Source organism: Podarcis pityusensis (assembly GCF_964106645.2).
Source record: "Podarcis pityusensis genome assembly, chromosome: 9".
NCBI lineage: Eukaryota > Metazoa > Chordata > Lepidosauria > Squamata > Lacertidae > Podarcis > Podarcis pityusensis.
The window spans coordinates 1,416,451-1,439,918 of NC_138034.1; the positions used below are offsets into that span (position 1 = coordinate 1,416,451).

General features: G+C 46.7%; 1 protein-coding gene across 1 annotated transcript in view; it reads left to right on the top strand.

The window, feature by feature from the left end:
• Positions 1-22,398, top strand: part of LOC308485665 (uncharacterized protein) — a 539,283-nt gene extending 516,885 nt beyond the window's left edge. The window contains exon 3 of the mRNA XM_081021579.1: positions 22,245-22,398. Coding sequence (XP_080877705.1) covers positions 22,245-22,260 — 16 coding nt within the window. The 3' untranslated portion in view covers positions 22,261-22,398. The remainder of the gene's footprint in view (positions 1-22,244) is intronic.
• The last annotated feature ends 1,070 nt before the right edge of the window (positions 22,399-23,468 follow it).

Genomic DNA, 23,468 nt, shown 5'->3' on the forward strand with positions numbered 1-23,468 from the left:
GCTGTTTAGGGCTTCATAAAAAGGTAAAGGGACCCCTGACCATTAGGTCCAGTTGTGACCGACTCTGGGGTTGCGGCGCTCATCTCGCTTTATTGGCCGAGGGAGCCGGTGTTTGTCCGCAAGCAACTTACAGGTCATGTGGCCAGCATGACCAAGCTGCTTCTGGCGAACCAGAGCAGCTCATGGAAACACCGTTTCCCTTCCCGCCGGAGCGGTACCCATTTATCTACTTGCGCTTTGACGTGCTTTCGAACTGCTAGGTTGGCAGGAGCAGGGACCGAGCAACGGGAGCTCACCCCGTCGCGGGGATTTGAACCGCCGACCTTCTGATCGGCAAGTCCTAGGCTCTGTGGTTTAACTCACAGTGCCACCCACGTCATACACCAGATCTAATACTTGCTAATTGGTCTTTTCCCCTTGCACTTATGAGAAAGCATAAGGAAACCTCCTAGTTCTGACTCAGGCCACAGCAACATCAGTTTAGCCACCAATCTCTCTTCGCAGGGAACTCTGATGTAGCTCCCTGTGGGGAATGGGGCCTCCTATGAGGTTTGGCATCGCACAACACAGACCACCAGCTGATTCAGGTCTCTTATCTGCTGCATACCTGATGTGTGGCTTGGAGAAACCATTCTGGGCCAAATTAGGCCAAGGGGCTACAGGTTCACCACTGCAGCTCTACACCAATTGGCAGAGGCTCTTCAGTCAGCACGGCAAGTAGCCAAGGATTATGGGACCTGTAGCCCAGCAACATCTGGAGGGCCCCAGATAAAATAAGTGTGTGGATAGGATTCTGGGGAAGGGCCGGAGCTCTGTGGTAGAGCAACTGTATTGCATGCAGAGGATTGCAGGTTCAATTTCTCGGCATCCGCCGGAAACCCCAGAGAGCCAACTCCACCCACTGTAGACAAAGTTGAACCAGATGGACCAATGGTCTGGCTCTGCAAATGGCAGCTTTTTATGTTCCTGATACCAGGAATATATCAATCGACTAGCATGCTGAGATACTAATGTTGCATTCTGACATTACCAAGTTTCCTACACTGAGATAGCTCTCCTGGGGGGAAATAAATGCCTGGAGCAACCTTGAGCTTTGGCCTAGAATCCTCTGCCAGATCTCAACTTGGATGCTGAAAGAAATAGGAAATCAAGCAGAATCTATTCTGTTGAGCCCATCATTCACAATGGCCCATGAAACATTTAAATGATGCCATCATTTTGATGCATTCTTCACCCGGAGTCACAAATTCCCAGTCCAAGGTGCCAGGCTACCGAAAGAAGGCTACATTGAGATGCAGATTGCTCATATTTACGACAAAGAACACAGGCGCTGTCCCCGGGCAAAGCGGCGACAGCATGCTCAAGGAGGAGGAGCAAAGTGGCAATTGCAGTCAGCAAAAACCCAGCACAATTCATGCATCATGTAAATGGTTATGTATATTAAAGCAATGAGGACAAGGCATATTGATTTAGCACAAACACCGAGTGTCCCAGGTGCTGAGACCTGGGGAAATAGAAACCACAGCGGGCGGAATAACAACACGACGAAAATGATAAAAGGATATGAGTGTTGGAAAAGACACACAGGACGCACCATAAATTCTAATAATCCATATTTCTCGAAAGCCGCAGTATTGACTCCAAAACAAAAGAGCAAGCATTGTAATGTAACAAATGTCAAATGGGATAGCAACAGGAATTCAATTTGCTCCAGCCGTCTATCAACTTGAAACTTAATGTAATGGCACATAGTTAAGGTTGCCCCTCACTTAATAGCTATTACCAGGCTCTGGGTGGGTGGGCTCCCCCCCCCCCGGCCACACACACACAAGCATAAAGCAGTGAGCATTTGGCATCTTGATGTGGAGGGAGGGGAACCCACTCACCTCAGAGAAGGAAGTGAGGAGAGTCAGGCAGGATGAGGACAACAGGCAGGTGGAGATTCAAGGTCTTTAGCTCAGGAGTGACCAGCCAAATGAGACCACAAAATAGCCAGGCAGCAAAACCTTCATGAACTGCCCCCAAGACTGCTCCCCCTCCATTTCCCCACATGCAGGGGTCATGCACTAGGACTGCACAGAGTCTCCCCAATCTTTCCAGGGCTCAGTCTGGTGCTTTGGACAAGGGACAATACAGACTGACCTGATGCTGAGCTCACCTCCAGGGAGCTCTGTACCATTGCAATAGGGAACCTTGTCTAGGCCAAGGGCCACATTTCTCCACTGGCAACCTTCCGGGGGCCACATGCCCATGGTAGGCAAATGTGAGCAGGAGCAGCAGGTGTCATTCTCTCCGTGGTCCAGCAGCCCACATTTCCATGCTGCAAAGTCTGAAGTTTCTAGACATGAGGACAAATGCCCACCCCTCTCCCTCCGCCATCCCTGGCAAGCAAGAGGCATCATTGCGATCCAAGGACACATCGTGGCCAGGCAAAAGTGTTTGAGATGGCACGGGACAAAGCCAGGAGGAGCTGGAAAGGGGCGTGACCTGGCAAGACCCGGGGGCCCGAAAGAGAGGCTTGGAGTGCACCAATTGACCCCTCTGTCAGGAGGTTCCTCACCCCTGCTGTACAGGATGGCAGCCTCCTCCCTACTGTGCCACAAGATTCCACCGTGCTTTTTGTATAGCCAGCTTATCTGCTCTATGTGACCTTGGACTGATAGGCTAGACTTTCCAGCGAGAGAGAGTCTGCTAGCTCTCTCTCTTCCAGTTATTCTTCACCTTGCTATTCACCCCCCCAGTTTGTCCCAACTTTTGTCTTCAGAACTATGCCCTTCTGCAAACCACTGTTCCAAATCTATACTGCTCTACTGCTCCTGGGCAGCTTCAGGATCCTGGTCAGGAGCAGGGGGAGGGGGAGGCTCCCACCATTCCTCATCAGAACTGTACTCCTCAGCCTGGTCTCTGACACCTGCCTGCTTGGCTTCCTCTTGAGGGCCTGGCTCCTGCACTTCAAAACTGAACATGGCATCACTGTTGCCGAACAAACATTCAATGTAAACAGGAGCAAGAACAACCAGCTTCTCCTTTGCTGGAGAAGACATTTCTTAATTTCACTTTCTGATCCCAGGAAACTTTTATTAAGGGTCACTCCTAGAAATGTACTGTGTGAACATACTCTGAGGCAACAGCAATTGTATAATGCTTCAGAAAGCAGGGGGGATCTTAGGTTTCCCATTGGGTTACTTTCTGAGCCCCCTCCCCCAGCAAGAGCCAGTGAGGTGTAGTGGTTAGAGTGCCAGGCTAGGACCTAGGAGATCAGAGTTCAAGTCTCCACTCGGCCCAGTCTCAAGTGCATCGTCTGCATTCCCAAATGGACAGTAGCAGTGCAGTGGACCAATTCAGCTCCTCATTGCAACTAACTCCAGCAAATAGCTATGCTAACAACAGCTTTCTTGTTCAACCGTCACTATGACTGTTGACAAGAAGGACTAGAAAGGACTGTGTTATGGAGACAAGCCTTTCACTGTATTCTAGAAGAGACTTGTGGAACAGTGGGGATCGCAGCCTCTGTGCTCCAGTCCCATGGGAAGGTTAGCAGTGCAGCTAACATTGGAAGGGGCATGTTGGAAGGGGTGTTGTGCTTATGCCACCCCCCGACTGACTGATAAAAGGAAGGATCTAGGCATGCATCACATAGATAAACTACCTGCAGGAAGCAGTGATGGCCCCTGACCTAGAAGGCCTTAAAAGAGGATCAGATAAATGCCGGGAGCAGGAGAGGGCTGCTAATAGTCACCATGTGCAGTTGCGCTGCTCTGCCTTCGGGGTCAAAGGCAGCACATGTCTCTGAGGACCAGCAGCTGGAAAGCGCAGGCAGGAAGAGGGTGCTCTTGGGAATGGATCCTCCTGGCAAGTTTCCCATTCAGGCATCTGGTCAGCCCCTGTAAGAACAGGATGCTGTACTGAATGGGGCCCCTTTGGCCGGATCCAACAGACCTCTTCTTAGGTTCTAGTGATCCTACATAGGGCGGGGGGAATCTGTCAGCTCCAGTTTCTCTCAGTTTCTCATTTTTCTTAAGTTCAGTCCCCCACAGTAGCACATCAGCTTGCAATTCTTCTACTACTACTACTATTATTATTATTATTATTATTATTATTATTATTATTTTATTTCTTTATTATTATTATTATTATTATGTTCCTCTTGAAAATTCAGCAGCATTTGAGCAGCAAATCTCTCCTAATAAACAGTTTTTTGATGCAATTCTGCCTACAATACACCATTTTGCCTAGCAATTCTCCCTCATATAATGCACTTCTGAACATTACATTCTCTAATACTGTATATGACAGGGGTCAGCAAACTTTTTCAGCCATGGGCCGGTCCACCATCCCTCAGACCATGTGGTGAGATAGACTGTATTTTGGGGGAGGAAATGAACGAATTCCTATGCCCCCCAAATAACCCAGAGATGCATTTTAAATAAAAGCACACATTCTACTCACGTAAACACATGCTGATTCCCAGACCATCCGCGGGCTGGATTGAGAAGGCGATTGGGCCAGATCCGGCCCCTGGGCCTTAGTTTGCCTACCCATGGTATATGCATTCTTATTTGCACTTCAGGCTTTTTTATGCGCATTACTTGGCTGAAAAACGGCACTGCAAAATTCAGAGGAGCGTGACTTTCGAAGGAGGACTGCATTTCAGTCTGCATATTGTTTCCAAAATTGTAAATCCTGTAGGTTTGTCTTTAAATGTTGATTGAATCAAATTTATACTCCGATCCTCGCCCTGTGTACTTTAGATGAATATCAGTTGCTTGGGTGCTGCTTCTGGGTTACTTGTCGGCCCCTGTGGCAAAAGGGTGCTCGACCAGATGGGCCAGGGGCCAGATCCGGGGCTCTTCTGATGTTCTTACACTCTGATATACCTTCTCAATGCCTGAGCAGGACTCACACAGTTAACTTTTCAATAGCTGCTTGTGCTCCTTTCTGTTACCAGCAGTGTCTTCATCCCATTTTTGCCAAACACTCAAGGACACCCGCAAGGATTCTGTCCAGCTTGGGAGAGACCTGGATTGACGGCGGGCTGAGAAAGGTTTTGAGTGTCTGTTTATGGTGCCATAAAGACTTTTATGTGTTGCATTTAGCCTCATGTCTCTGCATTCGCTGCGTTAAATATATAACATTTTACTTTCAGTGCCACGGGGGCTGCGAGCAGGAATATTTAAGACTAATAAATAATAAGTAATAATGCTTTCCACTGAGATGGATTTAAAATGGCCACAGAGAGTACCTGCCTTTCAGAGTCCAAGAAGGCAGGCTGTTTGCGAGCTCTACCCCTGCGGCTGGACCAGGGCGCACCCCCATCACCATTTCTCTGGAAAGACAGCATGTCACATTTGTTGCAGAAAGAGTGCACCTTTGCTAATTGGAGAATTAGTTGGTACCCTGGGCACAAGATGCTTGTGCAACATCCCTAGAAGCCAACATTAAAAATTGAAATTTAAGGAAATGTAGAGGAGGAGGGGCAGAAATAGATGTGAGTGTTAGCATTATGCTAATAACTCCAATGCAGCGCACAGGACCTTGAGTCCTGACCAGAAAGCAAAGCAAATGCAATGGAGAGAAACCAGTTGGCTCCATCTGACCTTGCTCTGAATTACAATAATGCTTAATATTTGAATAGCACTTTCATAGGATAATAGGAAGCTGCCTTAGAATCATATAAATTTAGAATTGTAAAGTTGGAAGGGACCACAAGGGGCACCGAGTGCAGCCCCCCCTGCAATGCAGGAATCCTCTGCCAAGTCGGGCCACAAGGTCCAAGTAGCTCTCCATTGTCTACACTGACTGACAGTGGCTCTCCTGGGTTTCTGATAGGATCCTTTTCCATCCCTGCCTGGAGGTGCTGGGACTGAGTTTAGGACCTGGGTTTGATGCCATAAGGTCTCGATTTATATTTTTCATTGACAATAGTACAATGATCTCCCTTCCATCTCGGTCATGGCGGCCACCGTGAAGAACTTATCCTAATGCTCTAGATTCAAGTATTCCCTGTGGATCTGAGCTGAATTTGTAATGTAAAAGATTTTCCAAGTTTGTTTTGGTGCCAGGTGGATGACTGCACACAAGACTTAACATATGTACATGCATTTGTCTTGGAAGACAACACAAAGTTTGTAAAAGAACAAGAGAGAGAGAGAATCTGTTATTGAGTGGTGGCCCTTCCTCTTGTTCAGCCCATTTTGCCTTCATTGTTTTGCAATCCTTGCAAGAGGGGCTGAGGGATACAGGAGGGATTCATTCCCTTGGGTGTGATCTGCCATGGGGTGTAATCTGCCATGCTAGCAGTGGGAGGGGCTGCAGCCAGGGAGGGGCTTCCTTGTCTGCTGCTCTTCACCCTTCCCCTTTTGGGGGTGTTCCTGGGCGCACCCCGCACATGCCTATGCACTTCAACCTCAGATTTTATTTTATTGCACTGGTTTAGATTAACTCTTGGAATGATAACTATCAAAAAGTAGTGGAGAAGCTGGTTACCAACAATCTAGATTCACAATCATAGGCATCCATCACCAAGAACTTTAAAAGAACCGAGTAAAAAGGGGAGGGAAGTCAGAGGGAAGCAAAACATCAATAAGTCGATTGACAAAGAATATATTTTTGTTTTTTCTTTATTATGATTTGGAAACATTCATATACCAGCAAGAAACTGAAACTTCATATTGTGATCTTATGTTAAGTAAGCATTTTTGTTTTTTTTAAAAAAACAAACAATAAACATGTGTGGGGGGGAGGTTTTATTTTATTACATTTTCATGCCACCTTTTCTTCCAGGGAGCTCAAGGGAGCACGCATGGTTCTCCCCTCCCTCACTGAATCCCCACAAGAACCTTCTGAGGTAGATTAGACTGAGAGACAATGACTGGGCCATGCAAGCTTCAAGGCTGAGCGGGATTTTTATCTGACACTCGAACCACTCCACCACCACCGGCTGCCACGTAAGGCCAGCACTGTCGGGGGCACTTCAGTGTCTCTTTACGATGCAACGTCCTTGGCATACCAAGAGAGCAACATGGAGAAACCTCAAAGAAAACACAATTGGAATAGAACCAGGTAAAGAAGACTCCTCCATCTTGTTTCAGCCAGCAGCCATATAGCTGCCTACAGGGTATGCTTTAACATTCCTCAGATGTTAACAGTCTCACTCCCCACCAAATGACCCTCCTTGAGCCCCCATTTTTGGTCCCCACCCCACTCCATGGAACATTTCCTATCAGCAGAAGGAGGAGTGCCACCACAACTACTCGAACGGGACACAGCACCCTCCACCATTGAACACATTAATCCTGTAGAGTTGGATTTGACCCCAAGGGTCATCTAGTCCAACCCCCTACAATCACAGCTAAAGAGTCCATGGCAGGTGTCCATCCAACCTCTGCTTAAAAACCTCCAAGGTAGGAGAGTCCACAGCCTCCAAAGGGAGACCGTTCCACTGTCAAACAGCTCTTAGTGTCAGAAACTTCTTCCTGATGTTGAGTTGGAAGCTCTGTTCTTGTACCTCGAAGCCATTGCTTCAAGTCCTACCCTCCAAAGCAGAAGAAAACAAGTTTGCTCCATTTCCATCTAGCCTATTTTCCAGACTAAACATGCCCAGCTCCTTCAACCATTCTTCATAAGGCTTGGTTTACAGACCCTCAGTCATCTTGGTCACCTTCCTCCATACATATTCCCGCTTGTCAATGTCCTTCCTAAATTGTGGCGCTTCCTCCCCTAGCTCAGCAGTGACAACACTAGTGGGGGAATAGAGACATTCCAGGATCAAATCAGAAGCCAGTATGGCTTTCGTAATTCCGGGGCTGTCCCTGGAAAATCGGGGCACTTGGAGGATACACTACAGTAATTTGCCTCCCCTTTCATAGAATCATAGAATCATAGAATCATAGAGTTGGAAGAGACCACAAGGGCCATCAAGTCCAACCCCCTGCCAAGCAGGAAACACCATCAGAGCACTCCTGACATATGGTTGTCAAGCCTCTGCTTAAAGACCTCCAAAGGAGACTCCACCACACTCCTTGGCAGCAAATTCCACTGTCGAACAGCTCTTACTGTCAGGAAGTTCTTCCTAATGTTTAGGTGGAATCTTCTTTCTTGTAGTTTGGATCCATTGCTCCGTGTCCGCTTCTCTGGAGCAGCAGAAAACAACCTTTCTCCCTCCTCTATGTAACATCCTTTTATATATTTGCACATGGCTATCATATCACCCCTTAACCTCCTCTTCTCCAGGCTAAACATGCCCAGCTCCCTTAGCTGTTCTTCATAAGGCATCGTTTCCAGGCCTTTGACCATTTTGGTTGCCCTCCTCTGGAGACGTTCCAGTTTGTCAGTGTCCTTCTTGAACTGTGGTGCCCAGAACCTTTCCCAGAACCCCTTTCCCTTCTTTTCTCTCTCCCCACCCCCCAGCTGTGATGTGATTGTCACAAGCACAGAGGCTGTGGCTGCACCTCAGTTCACCCAAGAACACCTTGTGTGAAGAGCAGGGAGAGTAAATACATCAGTGTTCACCATATTAAAGCAAGCCACGCTGGTTATATGTCCTGACATTTTGATAATAACATTTCCACCATTCTCCCCTCCTCCTTTCTTAATTTATTATCCTACACTAAGCTCCGTTTTTGCACTGGCTGCCTTACATCTCTTTCTGCGCTGCCCTCCCCCCAACCCAAATACTCTTTAAGATGGCCAAAGGGGAGAGAGCGTCAAAACGCAAACCTCCGCTTCTCCAGCACCTCGCTCTTGCTTCCTCCCCATCCCCTCCCACCCCCCTCTAGTTAGAATCTCTTAATCAAAGTGACAATCTGTCTTTTCCCAGAAAAGGGAAAGGGAGCCTTTGAACAGCACTGCTGCTCGGCTCTTCCCTTTGATGTGGGATTTAAACTTGCGCCTTCAGCAATCTCCAGAGTCTGTCTGCACATGCGTGTACATGAAGTGAAGTGTTTATCCTTGTTCTGTTACATGCGCACACACGGGGTGGGGGGGTAAGGAGGAGGAGGAGGAGGCAAGAGACTGGTGCTTTGCTCTACCAGTTCCATTTCCACAACCGGTCGAAGGACAGGCCTGCAGAGACGCACACTTTCTCTGCCTCTGGCGCAAGTCACATTCGACAGCTGGATGTTAATTCTCCCAGCCCTCAAGATTCTTTCTGGTAAACTGCTGGAGATGTCAGCTCATCCCCTTCCAGCATATAGTCATTAATTTATTGGACTGATAGCCCACAATACCCAGAGGGCTTGGAGCACATAGCAGGACTCCGGCCACATCCAGATGGCAGGCCTGTGCACTCTCCCAGTGGTACACTGAGGGCAGCATGCTCTCCCATGTCTTACAGCTGAAAAGAAGGATGCTCCCAGAGCCAGACGGAACATGAGGGAGAAGCCATGTCTGTTGCTCACATTATCTATGTTTTTGTAATGAAGCTGAATGCTGGAGAGTCAGGACCAGACCAAAGGAAGTCCTTCTTCACACAGTGTAAGGTTAAACTATGGAATTTGCTCCCAGCAAAGGCCACAAAGGCTATCAACTTGGACGGCTTCAAAACAGGATTAGATAATTTGAGGGAGGATAAAGCTAGAGATGGCTCCCTCCCAACCCCAAAATTGTACGATTCTATGATTCTGTAACCTAGATGGCTCTGTTCTGCCTCCCCTGCTGGAGGCAGAAATGCTTCGGAATACTGGTTGCTGCAAACCGCAGTGACGGGAGCAGCGTTGGAGTCCTGCTTGGGAGCTTCTCAGAGGCATTGGGTTGACCACGGTGGGACCAGCAGGCTGCACAAGGCGGAGCTTTGGCTGGATCCAGCAGATGCTCTTATTATATTCTATCTCTCCTATCATGAAGAAAAGAAACAGTGATCTGAGCAAATATTTCTGATGTGACACATGAAAATAATTCTTTCGGGACATTTCTCCACCTCCATTTTGTTTCTCCAAATTATCCTGTTAAGGAGAATTGAAGCCAGTGGGCTTATCTTCTGATAAGTCACTGCACTTTTAATCTCTTATTTACAGCCCCCAAGACCTCCAGTATGGGACACCTTTTAAACCTTTTGATCTGTTTTTAGATAAAACATATATGGAAGGCATTCTGGTGTGTTTTTTTTATTTAAAAAATGCAAATATGAAAAATGCTTTTTCTAATAGTTAAGATTTGAAAACAGGGTTGCAAGGAATGGTACTCCATGACTTAATTTCTTAGCAAGCTTGCTTCAGTCGCATCCTTTTTTTCTTTTTCTCTTTTTGCTTTATTGCCACAACAGTTGAGCTTCAAAGTGCCATGTCAGCTAATGTCCCTATGACATTGGATGAATGGCAGGTGAGTGGCCCTGCCCATCTGTCAAATTCAGCCCTTTGCATGGGACAGGAGGGAGATAAGGCTCTGGCCAAAAAAGGTTCCCCATCCCTGCTGTAGATATTCAGCCACAGGAAGGTACAAGGGCAGCTCCTCCGAGGAACCCATTTTTTAAACGGTGACCACCATTTTGAATGTCTCAGCTTTCAGAACATTTCACTTCAATCTTTCAAAAAGAAAACAGCCAGGGAGAGGAAGGGGCAGGGAATTTTGAAGTGGGTGAAGTGGCTGAAAATGGTCTGACTGCATGTGCCCCAGTGCTTCCCCTAACCCTTATAATATCTTGTGACATTTCTTGCCAGTGAGTCACAAACAGGTAAATGTCATTTTATTATCCCCAGGCTCACTCCCTTTATGAAGTCGTTCCCCACCCCCAGCTCACGATGACACAGAATTGTCTGTTTTACAGTCATACAGTTTTGGTAACCAACATAAATGAAAATGCATCAAAAGTCAGCACAGACAGTGGAACAATCCCACAGGCAATGTAGATTAAAGCTGTAGACACAGGAAGCATCAGAAATTAAATGCCATGGTTAAACATGTGGAATGTAATCCACTGGGAGCAGTCAAATACAACATTTCCTAGAATGGACATGCAAGGGAATGTTTGGTCCAGCCGAAACATCCTGTTCCTCCTGGCCTGGAGCATCCTTCCTTGCATGGGACTAGTGGGTGTGCGTGACCTTGCCAGACCTGATAAAAGGCCAAGGCATGGTCCCTCTCTCTCTTTTCCATCTTCCTTTCGTCCTGCGAACTTCCTGGACTGAACTGCTGCCTGCCAGCCAAACAGTCCCCCTGGTCATCTCCCTTATGGGGTGAACCTGTCTGTACAGTGGTACCTCGGGTTACAGACGCTTCAGGTTACAGACTTCGCTAACCCACAAATAGTACCTCAGGTTAAGAACTTTGCTTCAGGATGAGAATGGAAATCGCAGCAGGAAGGCCCCATTAGCTAAAGTGGTGCTTCAGGTAAAGAATAGTTTCAGGTTAAGAACAGACCACCAGAACGAATTAAGTTCTTAACCCGAGGTACCACTGCACATGTTTGTAACTTCCAGCTTAAAGCCTGCCTTCAGGGATCAATCACACTGTGCTCTGCCTGATGGTGAGTAAACTTTCTTTTTATTGCTTATGAACGAGACTGTGGTGCCTTTATTCTTTTAGGAGGGATTTAAAAGGGGATCTTACTAGGAAGATACAATTCAATCTGAGGGAGATTGAACTGCATAATAGTAAGAGGTTCTAACGAGCCTGCAACCAGATTTCTGCTGTGCGTGAGAAGGGGAATGTAAACTCCGTTGCATAAGAAACTTGCTAATGCAAGTTAGGAAGGATATTAATAAACAATATATCCTCTCCGGCCACCCTGAACATTCCCACAAAACAGGGAACAGAATGCATATTTCCACAGTCCTAAAAGTACAGTAAAAAAGAGTAAGAACATAACAAGCGTCTGCTGGATGCCCATCTGGTCCAGCCTCCTGTTCTCACAGTGGCCAGCCAGATGCCTGTGGGAAACCAGCAAGAGCCGCCCTCTCCCCTCCTGTGGCTCCCAGCGAGCATGTGCAGGAGCTCTGCTGCCTCCGACTGCGGAGGAAGAGCCCGGCCATCATGGCTCAGAGCCTTCAAAAGTAATCCAAGTTGGGTCATCCCTGCCTCCTGTGGGAGGGAGTTCCATAGTACAACTCTGCCCTGTGCAGAGAATCCCTTCTCTCGTCTGTCCCGCGTCTTCCAGCACTCAGCTTCCTTGGATGTCCCTTGCATTCTAGCGTTATGAGAGAGGGAGAGAAACCGCTTGTGTCCACCTTCTCTATGCCAGGCATAATTTTTAGATCACGAGTGAGGAAGGAATAGTTGTAGGTATGGGGTATAAGAAAAGTCCTGCTGGATTGGACAAAGGCAAATCCAGCCCCGTATCCTGTTCCTATAGCGGCCAACCAGCAAAGTACAGTGGAAAGTATTCACTTAAGGCAGCTTCTGAATTAAGTACGCACACGCACCCCACGCACCCCTGCGTCCCAGTAGAAGGACCTCCTCTGGTGCGCTAAGAACCAGAGCACACGTTGTGCAAGCTGGTACTAGCCCACCAGTGGGGCCCCCTGGGCCACAGGTGTCACTAGGCCTGGGGGGTCCTCACCTGACCCCTGAGGCTTTCCCCTAGCCACGTCCCTCTGTCCTGCACGTCAGATCATGGAACAATCCCTGCTTGATCAGAAGCACCTGTTCAAACCCCTGAGCCAATCATAGAATCGTAGAGTTGGAAGGGACCTCAATGGTCATCTAGTCCGACCCCCTGAAGTCCTTTGCTCACATCCAAAGTAAAACACACTACCTGACCTCATGGCGATGTCAGGTGATTGGCAAGTGGGTGGCCCTGCCCACCTGTCAAAATGGCCCATGGGGATGGGTGCAGATCCCATTCCCCGGCACTGCACTGGACCATTGATAGGTGCATTTATTGCTGTTCATGTGAACTGTTTTGGATGCATTATTATTATGACTATGCTATTATTAAATTAAATTAAATTAAATTAAATTAAATTTGTATGACATCAGGCTGTGGAAATGTTCTCCTGCTTAGACTTTCCCTGCCCATCTGCACTCAGCTGCTGCCACTCGGTGCAGACCATCCTGAGCTGGGTAGACCACTGACCCTACTCAAGAAGCACAGCTCCCTCTGCTCCAGGAACTGGCTGTGCTTCAGGAACTGGTCACTCAGGTGTAGCCTGCTGAGCTTCTGGGAAGAATGGCAGGATATAAGTGTGGCAAACCAATGGGTAAGTCAGATGTAGCCCAGGGTGTCCTTTGGCACCCATCTTGAATCAGCCCAAAGGCTTCACATGTTCAGAGCGGGGCATACTGGCCATGCTCTCCTTTAAAAGCCTGGCAGCCTCTCTCCAGGCCGTCCCGGCTGGACTCTCCTCTCGTAAGCCTGCAGAGCAGCTATTCTCGAAGGGGGCTAGCTCTTACCTTTAGCAAAAGGCCTCAGCCTGAGTAGGGCCGCCATGTTTCAAAAAGTAAAATTGTTGAGCTTTATTTAGGAAACCCACCAAAACCTGTTGAGCTTTCTTTGGGAACAAACCAAAATTGTTGAGCTTTTGGGGGGAAATCTCCAAAATAGTGATCTGGAGCTTTTGGAGCTATTTCTGCTGCTTTTTCCATCACATTGCCACCAGGGTTTTCCCTGACACTTTGCCAGTTCGACAAAATCCCCCCCCCCCCCACGTCATTTGTGGACCCAAAAACTAGGATGTGTCAGGAATTTTCCTGGTGTATGGCAAGCCTAAGCCTGAGGGGAGCTCAGTGCTCTCTCTCTCTCTCTCTCTCTCTCTCTCTCTCTCTCTCTCTCTCTCTCTCTCTCATGCATCAAGAATTTCAGTCAAGCACTTCTGCTGAAGTGCCACCTCCCCCTTGGCTCCTTTGAGCTGCAAACCAAGCGTGCAAACGTTGTACAAAACATAGAACAACTTGAAAGCTGGAACAACCAATCTCCAAAGTCTCTTTCAGCAAATGGTTTGTGGGGGGAGGGGGTAAAGTGAATCCTCTGGAAAAGCAGGCTCAAAATGCAGTGCCACCACTCTGGGTGGAGCAAAACCAGAATCTACAAGGAGCAGAGGTGGAGGAAGGGGGTGTGATGAGGGTGGGCCACCCCAGGTTTCACCACTGAGGGGGGTGACAAAATGCCGGGCGGCACTCACCACAGGGCCTGCAGCGCGCCCAAGCCGCACATCTCTCCTGGGAGTGACGCAGTGGCTTGGGTGCCCACAGGCTCTGCACTGCCCCAAACAGTCCGCCTGCCGCCTCCCCCCCCCCCCAGCTCTAGTGCGGCTGAGTGGGAGGAGGCAGGCAGACTCCTCGGAGGCCCCATGGAGTGTCCTGCCCTGGCTGGCCCTGCCCCTGGGCACAGGGCACACGCACCGCGCCCCAGGCGCCTGATTGGCTTGCTTTGCTGCTGAGCAGGAGCCACACGGGCAGCCAATGGTCTCTCAACCAGTGTCCATCACTGTCCATGGTGCTGGAATCATTCAACCGTCTAGAAGCCGAGAGTAATCATGTCAACCCAGTAATCAACACTGAAACCAAGCAGAGGGAGCCAGCTTGTTTTCTGCTGCTCCAGAGGGTAGGACCCAAACAACAGATTCAAATCGCAAGAAAGGAGATTCCCACTAAACATTATGAAGAACTGTCTGACAGTAAGAGCCGCGACAGTGGAGCAGACTCCCTCGAGAGGAAGTGGACTCTCCTTCCTTGGAGGTTCCTAAGCAGAACTTGGATGGTGATCTATGAGGGATTCTTTAGCTGAGATTCCTGCATTGCAGGGGACTGAACTAGATGGGCCTTGGAGGTCCCTTCCAACTCTACAATTCTATGATTCCAAGCCCATCCAGCGTTGCTTGAGAGGGAGAGCAACACTGCAGCACTGGACTGGGAAACCAGTGACCCTCCAGATGTTGTTGGACTCCAGTCAGCATGGCTAGTGATTATGGATGATGGGAAATGGAGTCTATCCTTATCTGGGTGGAACTTGGGGTGCCTGAGTCTGGGGCCAAACAAGACTGGTCACTCATCAACATTATGCTCTAAGAATCCAGTTTTGTGTGCATGTCTTTCTAGCACACTGTCTCTGAAATGGCCCAAACCTGCTCCTGGAGGTGTGGCCAGCACTGTGAAGATGGCAAGGATGTGCAAGCAGGTCTGCTCCACTTCCTCATTTTCCCAGTGTTAAGTTTGGTTCTTCACATTTCCACATCAGTTTGTGATTTTCTTTTTAAGTCCTCGTGAAAACTCATTAGCATTTTACTGCACATTTCTCCTAATAGACACATGTTCATTTGTCATTTTACCTCATATTTCTGCAGGTACAATGCCTCTCTTGTATCTTGTTTTCACTGGTGGATGCTTTCTTGTGCATACTTTACCCACTATAAATGCATTTTAGTACACATTGCGTGGCTGGACAATTGCATTGCAAAATTCAGGGGAATGAGAATTTCTAAGGGCAGCAGCATTTCAGTTCACAAATTTATTTGGAAAGTGCAAATTAGAATAGTTCCCCTTTAAATGCAAACTGAATCAAGTTTTCCCCCTTCCCTCGCAGAAGGGCAGGTGGATGTTTGGTGCAACATCTGCAAGCACCTTTCACTCAGGGCTCATATTGTGACACACTCCCCTCCCCTCTTCTGAGATGTAGAACACTCTGAGAGACTGTTCTAGAAGAAGAAGAAGAAGAAGAAGAAGAAGAAGAAGAAGAAGAAGAAGAAGAAGAAGAAGAAGAAGTTGTTGTTGTTGTTGTTGTTGTTGTTGTTTGGAGAAACTGGTTGATTATTATTTTTTAAGCAGAGAGGTCGCTTGTTTGGCACATGAAAGGATGTCTCTGTATACACATGAGCGCATATGGCCCTTGGAAAAGAAAAGGAGAAACATCAGAACAGCCCTGCTGGAGGATGCCAAGGGCCCATCCAGTCCACTATCCTGTTCTCACAGTGGCCAACCAGATGCATGTGAGAAACCTGCAAGCAGGATTCGAGCACAAGAGCCACTCTCCCCTCCAATGGCTTCCAGCATCTGGCATTCAGAAGCGCTGCTGCCTCCAGCTTGGCTGAAAACACGACTGCAGTGCCTGCCTCCACTTTGACATGCAAGGCGGTTGTGGGGACAGAATGAGCTGGGGGAAGAGCCCTGTAGTCTACCTCAAGTTCCTTGGGAGAAAAGCTGAGATATCAATGCTAAGGATAATGATGTGGCCCTCAGAAGATCAAAGACATTAGAATCTGGCCCTTGAGCCAAAAGGAATTCCCCACTGTAGGAAGAAGGGCTTGAGACCTGAATGATCCATAGAAACATAGAATTGTAGAGTTGGAAGGGACCCCAAGAGTCATCTAGCCCAACCCCTGCAACCCAAGACAGGAGAGTGAGAGTGACGGTGCTCATCCAGCCTTCCCCCGCCAGGCCTGCACGTTAACAGGCTGCTTCCTCTCTCCTGAGATTCCGTCCAGGTTTTGCAGCACCTCTGCTGTGTCTGAGAGTCTTCTCTGCCTCTCTCCATCCCAGCCTCATGCATAGCCAAACAGGTCTTTTGAATACGCAGATTAAACACAATAACATGGCCCTCCCTGCACTCCAAAACAGCCCCCCATCCCAGATGGGAGCAGGCGGGGGAGGTGGGAGAAAAGTAAGAAGGAACAATCCCGCCACTCATAACCAGAAGCATTAATTATGTGTAATGACGGACATTCAACTCCCTGAAGCGTTTGCATAATTACTAATGCGAATGGCTTTATGGCGCCTCTCTCCCTCTCCGCCCCTCCCCCTCTGGTGGAGGAAATTTAATTGGAAAAATGCAGGGAAATGCAAAAGGGGTGCTGGAGTGCTGGCTGCGCCTGGAGCCGCTGGCCGGCTTCTGGGTGAGTGAGTGTGTGGCCATCAGCCCGGCCTCCCCCTTGCCCCCTCCCCATGGCTCCAGGGGGGAAGCTGACTTTCAAAGGCATCCATGCAACTGCTGCTATCCAAAAGGGATTATTATCACAGTGTAATGAGGTTTAATGGAACAATGAAGTGTTTGAGTGCGTAAGCCTCAAGGGTGGGCAGGGAGGGTGAACTGGGGACCTCCTTCCTGCAGGCCTCACTCTGCTGCACAGCCCCTTGCAGCAGCACATCCTGCATGTTGCATGCTAAAAGGTCTGATCCTTGGCATCTCCAAGGAAAAGCTCTCAGGTGGCATCTTTGGGAACAACGCAATGGCAGCGCTGCCAACTTGAGCACCCGGCCCAACGATCTGATCCTACACAAGCATTGCACCCAGGTGCTAAAGAAGAACAGGCAATCATTTCATTTAGCCCACATTTTAAAGCAAACTGGCCTCATTTGCATTTCCCAAATTAATGTACAAACTGGAACTTAATTATTCTTTATATTTTATACTTCTCTGAATTTTGCAAAACAATTCTCAGCTGAAATAACATGCCAATATACTTTTTTATTTATTTAAAAACGTATGTCTGTCTGTGTGTGTGTGTGTGTGTGTGTGTGTGTTTATATGATAAAATACATTTATGGATGTGTACATTGAGAGAAAATAAGTATTTAAATACATATTCTATAATTTTTAAAAGTATTTAGAAACATGCTTAAATAAGCATTATATGGATTAAAAAAACAGAAGGAAGGAAGGGAGATTACAGACTGATTTCAGTAGCAAGATGGAATGGAGTTGTAAATGGATGCATGTGAAATTGACATGGAATGGAAACAGACTGAACTGTCTATCCGTGGTGTTTATAGAATCATGGAATTGTTGAGCTGGAAGGCACAGAGTTGAAAGAACACTTAAGGCATGCAGAGTCAAAGCTTGGCAGGAGGATTGGAGTGATCTTTCTGTATATTAAGGCAGTGGACATGGCTGCATTGTAACTTCTGAATGAATGTGGGTTTTTTAAAAAAAAACTTGATAGGACTCCTAAGGAAGGATATTTTAGAGAGATGTCTCCACTATCATCTATGGTCAATAGCCTCCCATATTTTACTCACAAGTGAATCCTGTCCAACAAAAGTACCCCACAACATTAATTAAAAATTTCTTGGCTTTTTTTATTTTTTAAACAGTAGAAATAGCACTCACTCTCCATCCTTAAAAATAATAAAGGGGGAGAAATTATGTTGAGAAGAAATAAATAAAATAGCCTCCCTCCCCCTGCAGGAACAGAAACTGACATTAGGGGAATGGAGAGCACCTATTCCAAGGGCAATCAGTACAGTAGATGATTCATAACTAAACTTCCACCCGCTGAAGCTGTGCACACAAAGTGTCTCATTAAAGGACTAAAAAGCCCAGAAAGGCCTCAGAAGCATTTTGCTGTCCACATTTGACAGGGCGGTGCTACAGTTTCAGTTTATTTTATTGTTGTTGTTTTAAATGCCATAAATTAAGTCTGAAGAAACACAGGTTAACACAGAAAACACTGGCATGCTGAAGATTGACAAGAGCATCGTCTAGGCTCTTGGTAAGCAACCCCAATCTATAAAAGGGTATTTCCTATTAAACATCCCAAGCAGTTTTCTATTCAGTTTGCACAGGCAGCTGAGTTTACTCCAGCTGTCCTGCCAGCTCCCCTTGACCCCCAAATGATCATCTCTTAACTGGGGAAACAAACAGAATGACCATTTTTACTTTGATAGTATTTAAGCCTTGTGTGCTGCGCTGTTTTGACAATGGCCCCTTTTTGCAATCTTGCCATCCTCTGGTGCTGGATTTAGCCAGATTTAACTGCACCATCCTGGCACCCTGGGCTCAATCCTGCAGAAAGGAAGCGAGGGCTTTACACGTTTCCTTGCTGCAGGGGCCCATATTGCAGTACCGGATTGGATTGTTTATTGATATTGTTCCCTCAGCTCCAAAGCCAGAAGCTTTGGGAAAGGGGTGGCTTGACAGGGAACATAGGAAGCTGCCTTATACATCCAGCTATACAGCTATACAGCTGCGAGTATAGTGTTTTATGTGACACTAGATGGCAATGGTGAGCTTATGGTAAATTTAATATATTTTTCAAAACACTTTTTAAAAAAGCATTTTCATAGCATCTGGATTCCATGAGAGTCACACCGTAGATCTAATAGCTCAGTATTGTCTCTCTTGAATGGCAGCAGTTATCTGGGGTTTCAGGCAAGGAGTCTCTCTGCCTGGAGATGCCCTTGGGGACTGGACCTTGGGCCTTCTGCATGCCAAGCAGAGGCTCTGCCCTTCCCATCATTTCCAGGGAACTTTCAGGGAAGAACTGGAAGGCAAAAGAAGACTTGGTAGCCACTGGTCCTCTTTCACTGCTGGCTCACTGCAATAGCATCGCAAAGGAATGAGACTCTTTACTCATTACGCATCGTTCTGCTATGAGTTCCTAAGGCTGAAACGCTGAGCTAGAGAAAATGAGAATTATTGCACAAAGACATAGCAAGCAATCTGAACCCTTAACGTCTGTTCTGAGAGCTCTCTCTTCATGGGGGGGGGGGCTGATGGTCATTCCACAGGGAAACTGGGCATTAAAGCAACTTCCATTTTTAACAGAGACTCTGTTTTTATATTGTTAATGCAGAAATCCCCCTCTACCTTTGAAATAATTTTCTAGAGGGATGTTTAGGAGTGCAAAGAAAGACTGGTGTTTTTCTCAGCTTGATAACTTGACATCTTGTCGGATTTAAACTGACACTGTGAAATCTTCTGCGGTTGCATTAGAGAAATACTTTTGTATCCAGCAGTCATTGTTCACCAGGCGCTCCAGAGAGTTATGTGACACACACATACAGAATCTTTTAGAATCTGCACCGATATGGCGTCATGTAAACCATCTAATTACAGGTCAGTGATAGTGAATATTCAATATATTGGAATCAGGTGACAGATGATAATGGCACTGAATGGAGTGCAATGATTAAAATGGTGAAATCTATAAGTGGTGTCACATCCATGAATTTTGCAGGTGTGGTATCTGCCCCCCCCTTTAAAAAAAATAATAGATTCTATATACCCACCAATGTTACAGCTTTCTTGGTTACTTAAAGGAGCAAAATATAAAGGAGCAGATTGTGCACTGGAGGGGGTTGGACTAGAGGACCCTTTAGGTCCCTTCCAACTATAATTCTATGAGTCTGAAAAAAATAGAAATAGATATTTACTTTAAATAAATAAATATTAGCTATATCTTGTTCTTTTTTAAAATCATAGGTAAAGGTAAAGGGACCCCTGACAGTTAAGTCCAGTCATGAACGTCTCTGAGGTTGCGGCGCTCATCTCACTTTAAAGGTCGAGGGAGCTGGCATTTGTCCACTTCCGTAGACAGTTTTTCCAGGTCATGTGGCCAGCAAACCAAAGCAGTGCTCGGAAAATCATAACTTTATGACAAATTCCAATGTCTCAATTCCATCTTATCATCTTCCACATATCTTCCTATATAAGGTAATGTGTCACCTTGAACCTTATTGTCCCTGAACCATGTGAAGAATGACGGCTTTCTCATAAAAGTGTTACTTATTTCCCTGCCTGCTCACCCTAAATCCATCACAACATTCCAGCATGATAGCACCAGTTTTCATGTTCCTAGCATATTAATATTTTCCGCTGTGAATTTCTCTCTCTGTCTCTCACACAGAGAGATCGGGGGGGGAGTTCTATATTGGAAACACAATTTGCATTTGTTCTATGTTTCCATTTATGGCTTTCCTCCCTAATTTCATTTCGAGCCATTGGGTCCTCAAGATGCGATTCAGCATTGTGTTCTTGTAATTGCTTAGAAGTAGTCACCAGTCCCCTCCATCCTTCTTGCTTTCTCAATCACTCTCATCTGGGCTTCATATAATTAAATAATTCTCATATTATTTATAATTTATAATTTATAATTTATAATAAGAACTTTGCTTCAGGATGAGAACAGAAATCGCACTGTGGTGGCGCAGCAGCAGCGGGAGGCCCCACTAGCTAAAGTGGTGCTTCAGGTTAAGAACAGTTTCAGGTTAAGAACGGACCTCCAGAACGAATTAATTTCTTAACCCGAGGTGCCGCTGTAGTGGACCTTATTCTGATTGCCCCAGCTAGAAACCTTGCCACATCTGCTCCTCTTGATCTGCCAGTAGTAACGACGCTGTGGCAGTGTTTGGGCAACCCTGAATGGTCAATAAAAGAGGCGTGATAATCTCATTCCTCGGGTCTTTGTAAAGAGTGCACACCAGGAGGGCATGTGCCACTGACTCGGTGCTGCCATCTCCGCAGGGACATAGGCGTTTTTCGTATGGAATCATCCCTCAAGTACATCCGAGGGCAGTACATTCAGTCTTGTGAGGGTGAAGGCAGGTCTATATTTTGGGATTGCTAGATTAGACAGATAGGATGCCAGAGAGTCAAAGTGGAGGAGGAGTGGCGTTATATGTCAGGGATGTGTATACCTGTGAAGAGATCCAAGATTTAGAACCTCAAAGCCAAAGTGAGAGCATTTGGGTCAAAATTAAGGGAGAGAAGAATAACAGTGACCTCACTGTGGGAGTCTACTATAGATCCCCAAGCCAAACGGAGGACATAGATGATGCCTTTCTGGAACAGATGGCCAAGCATGCAAAAGGAAGGGAGATAGTAGTAATGGGGGACTTCAATTACCCGGATATTTGTTGGATGTCAAACTCAGCCAAGAGCATAAGGTCAAACAGATTCCTCACTGGCCTTGCAGACAACTTCATTGTCCAGAAAGTGGGAGAAGCAACAAGAGGAACAGCCATTTTAGATCTGGTCCTAACCAATGTTGATGACCTGGTTAGTGGGGTAGAAGTGGAAGGATCATTAGGCGCGAGTGATCATGCTCTTCTGAAGTTTACTATACAGCGGAAAGGAGCAGCCAAGCATACTAGGACTCAATTTCTTGACTTTAAGAAAGCCGACTTCATAAAACTTAGGGAAGTGCTGGGTGAGATCCCATGGACAGTAATACTAAAAGGAAAGGGAGTTCATGATGGCTGGGAGTTTGTTAAGAGGGAGATAGTAAAAGCACAACGTCAGGCAATACCAATGAGATGGAAACATGGAAGGTGCCTAAAGAAGCCAGGGTGGCTATCTAAAGAACTTTTAACTGAGTTAAGATTAAAAAAGGATGTGTACAAAAAATGGAAAAGGGGGGAAACCACCAAAGAGGAATTCAAACAAATAGCCAGCACGTGTAGACACAAAGTCAGAAAAGCTAAAGCACAGAATGAACTCAGGCTTGCTAGAGAGGTTAAAAGCAACCAAAAAGGCTTTTATGGGTATGTTCGTAGCAAAAGGAAGAACAAAGAAACAGTGGGGTCACTCAGAGGAGAAGATGGTGAAATGCAAACAGGGGACACAGAAAGGGCTGAACTCCTCAATGCCTTCTTTGCCTCAGTCTTCTCCGATAAAGAAAACAATGCCTGACCTGAAGAATTTGGAGCAAATGATTCAGCAGAGGAAACACAGCCCAGAATAACTAAGGAGATAGTACAAGAATACTTGGCTAGTTTAGATGTTTTCAAGTCTCCAGGGCCAGATGAACTGCATCCAAGAGTATTAAAAGAACTGGCAGATGTGATCTCAGAACCACTGACAGTCATCTTTGAGAATTCCTGGAGAACAGGCGAAGTCCCGGCAGACTGGAGGAGGGCAAATGTTGTCCCTGTTTTCAAAAAGGGGAAAAGAGAGGACCCAAATAATTACCGCCCAGTCAGTCTGACATCAATACCAGGGAAGATTCTGGAGCAGATCATTAAGCAAACAGTCTGTGAGCACCTAGAAAGGAATGCTGTGATCACCAATAGTCAGCATGGATTTCTGAAAAATAAGTCATGTCAGACTAACCTGATCTCATTTTTTGACAGAATTACAAGCCTGGTAGATGAAGGGAACGCAGTGGATGTAGCCTACCTTGATTTCAGCAAGGCATTTGACAAGGTGCCCCATGATATTCTTGTAAAGAAGCTGGTAAAATGCGGTCTTGACTATGCTACCACTCAGTGGATTTGTAACTGGCTGACTGACCGAACCCAAAGGGTGCTCATCAATGGTTCCTCTTCATCCTGGAGAGGAGTGACTAGTGGGGTGCCACAGGGTTCTGTCTTGGGCCCGGTCTTATTCAACATCTTTATCAACGACTTGGATGATGGACTCAAGGGCATCCTGATCAAATTTGCAGATGACACCAAACTGGGAGGGGTGGCTAACACCCCGGAGGACAGGATCACACTTCAAAACGACCTTGACAGATTAGAGAACTGGGCCCAAACAAACAAGATGAATTTTAACAGGGAGAAATGTAAAGTATTGCACTTGGGCAAAAAAAATGAGAGGCACAAATACAAGATGGGGGACACCTGGCTTGAGAGCAGTACATGTGAAAAGGATCTAGGAGTCTTGGTTGACCACAAACTTGACATGAGCCAACAGTGTGACGCGGCAGCTAAAAAAGCCAATGCAATTCTGGGCTGCATCAATAGGAGTATAGCATCTAGATCAAGGGAAGTAATAGTGCCACTGTATTCTGCTCTGGTCAGACCTCACCTGGAGTACTGTGTCCAGTTCTGGGCACCACAGTTCAAGAAGGACACTGACAAACTGGAAGGTGTCCAGAGGA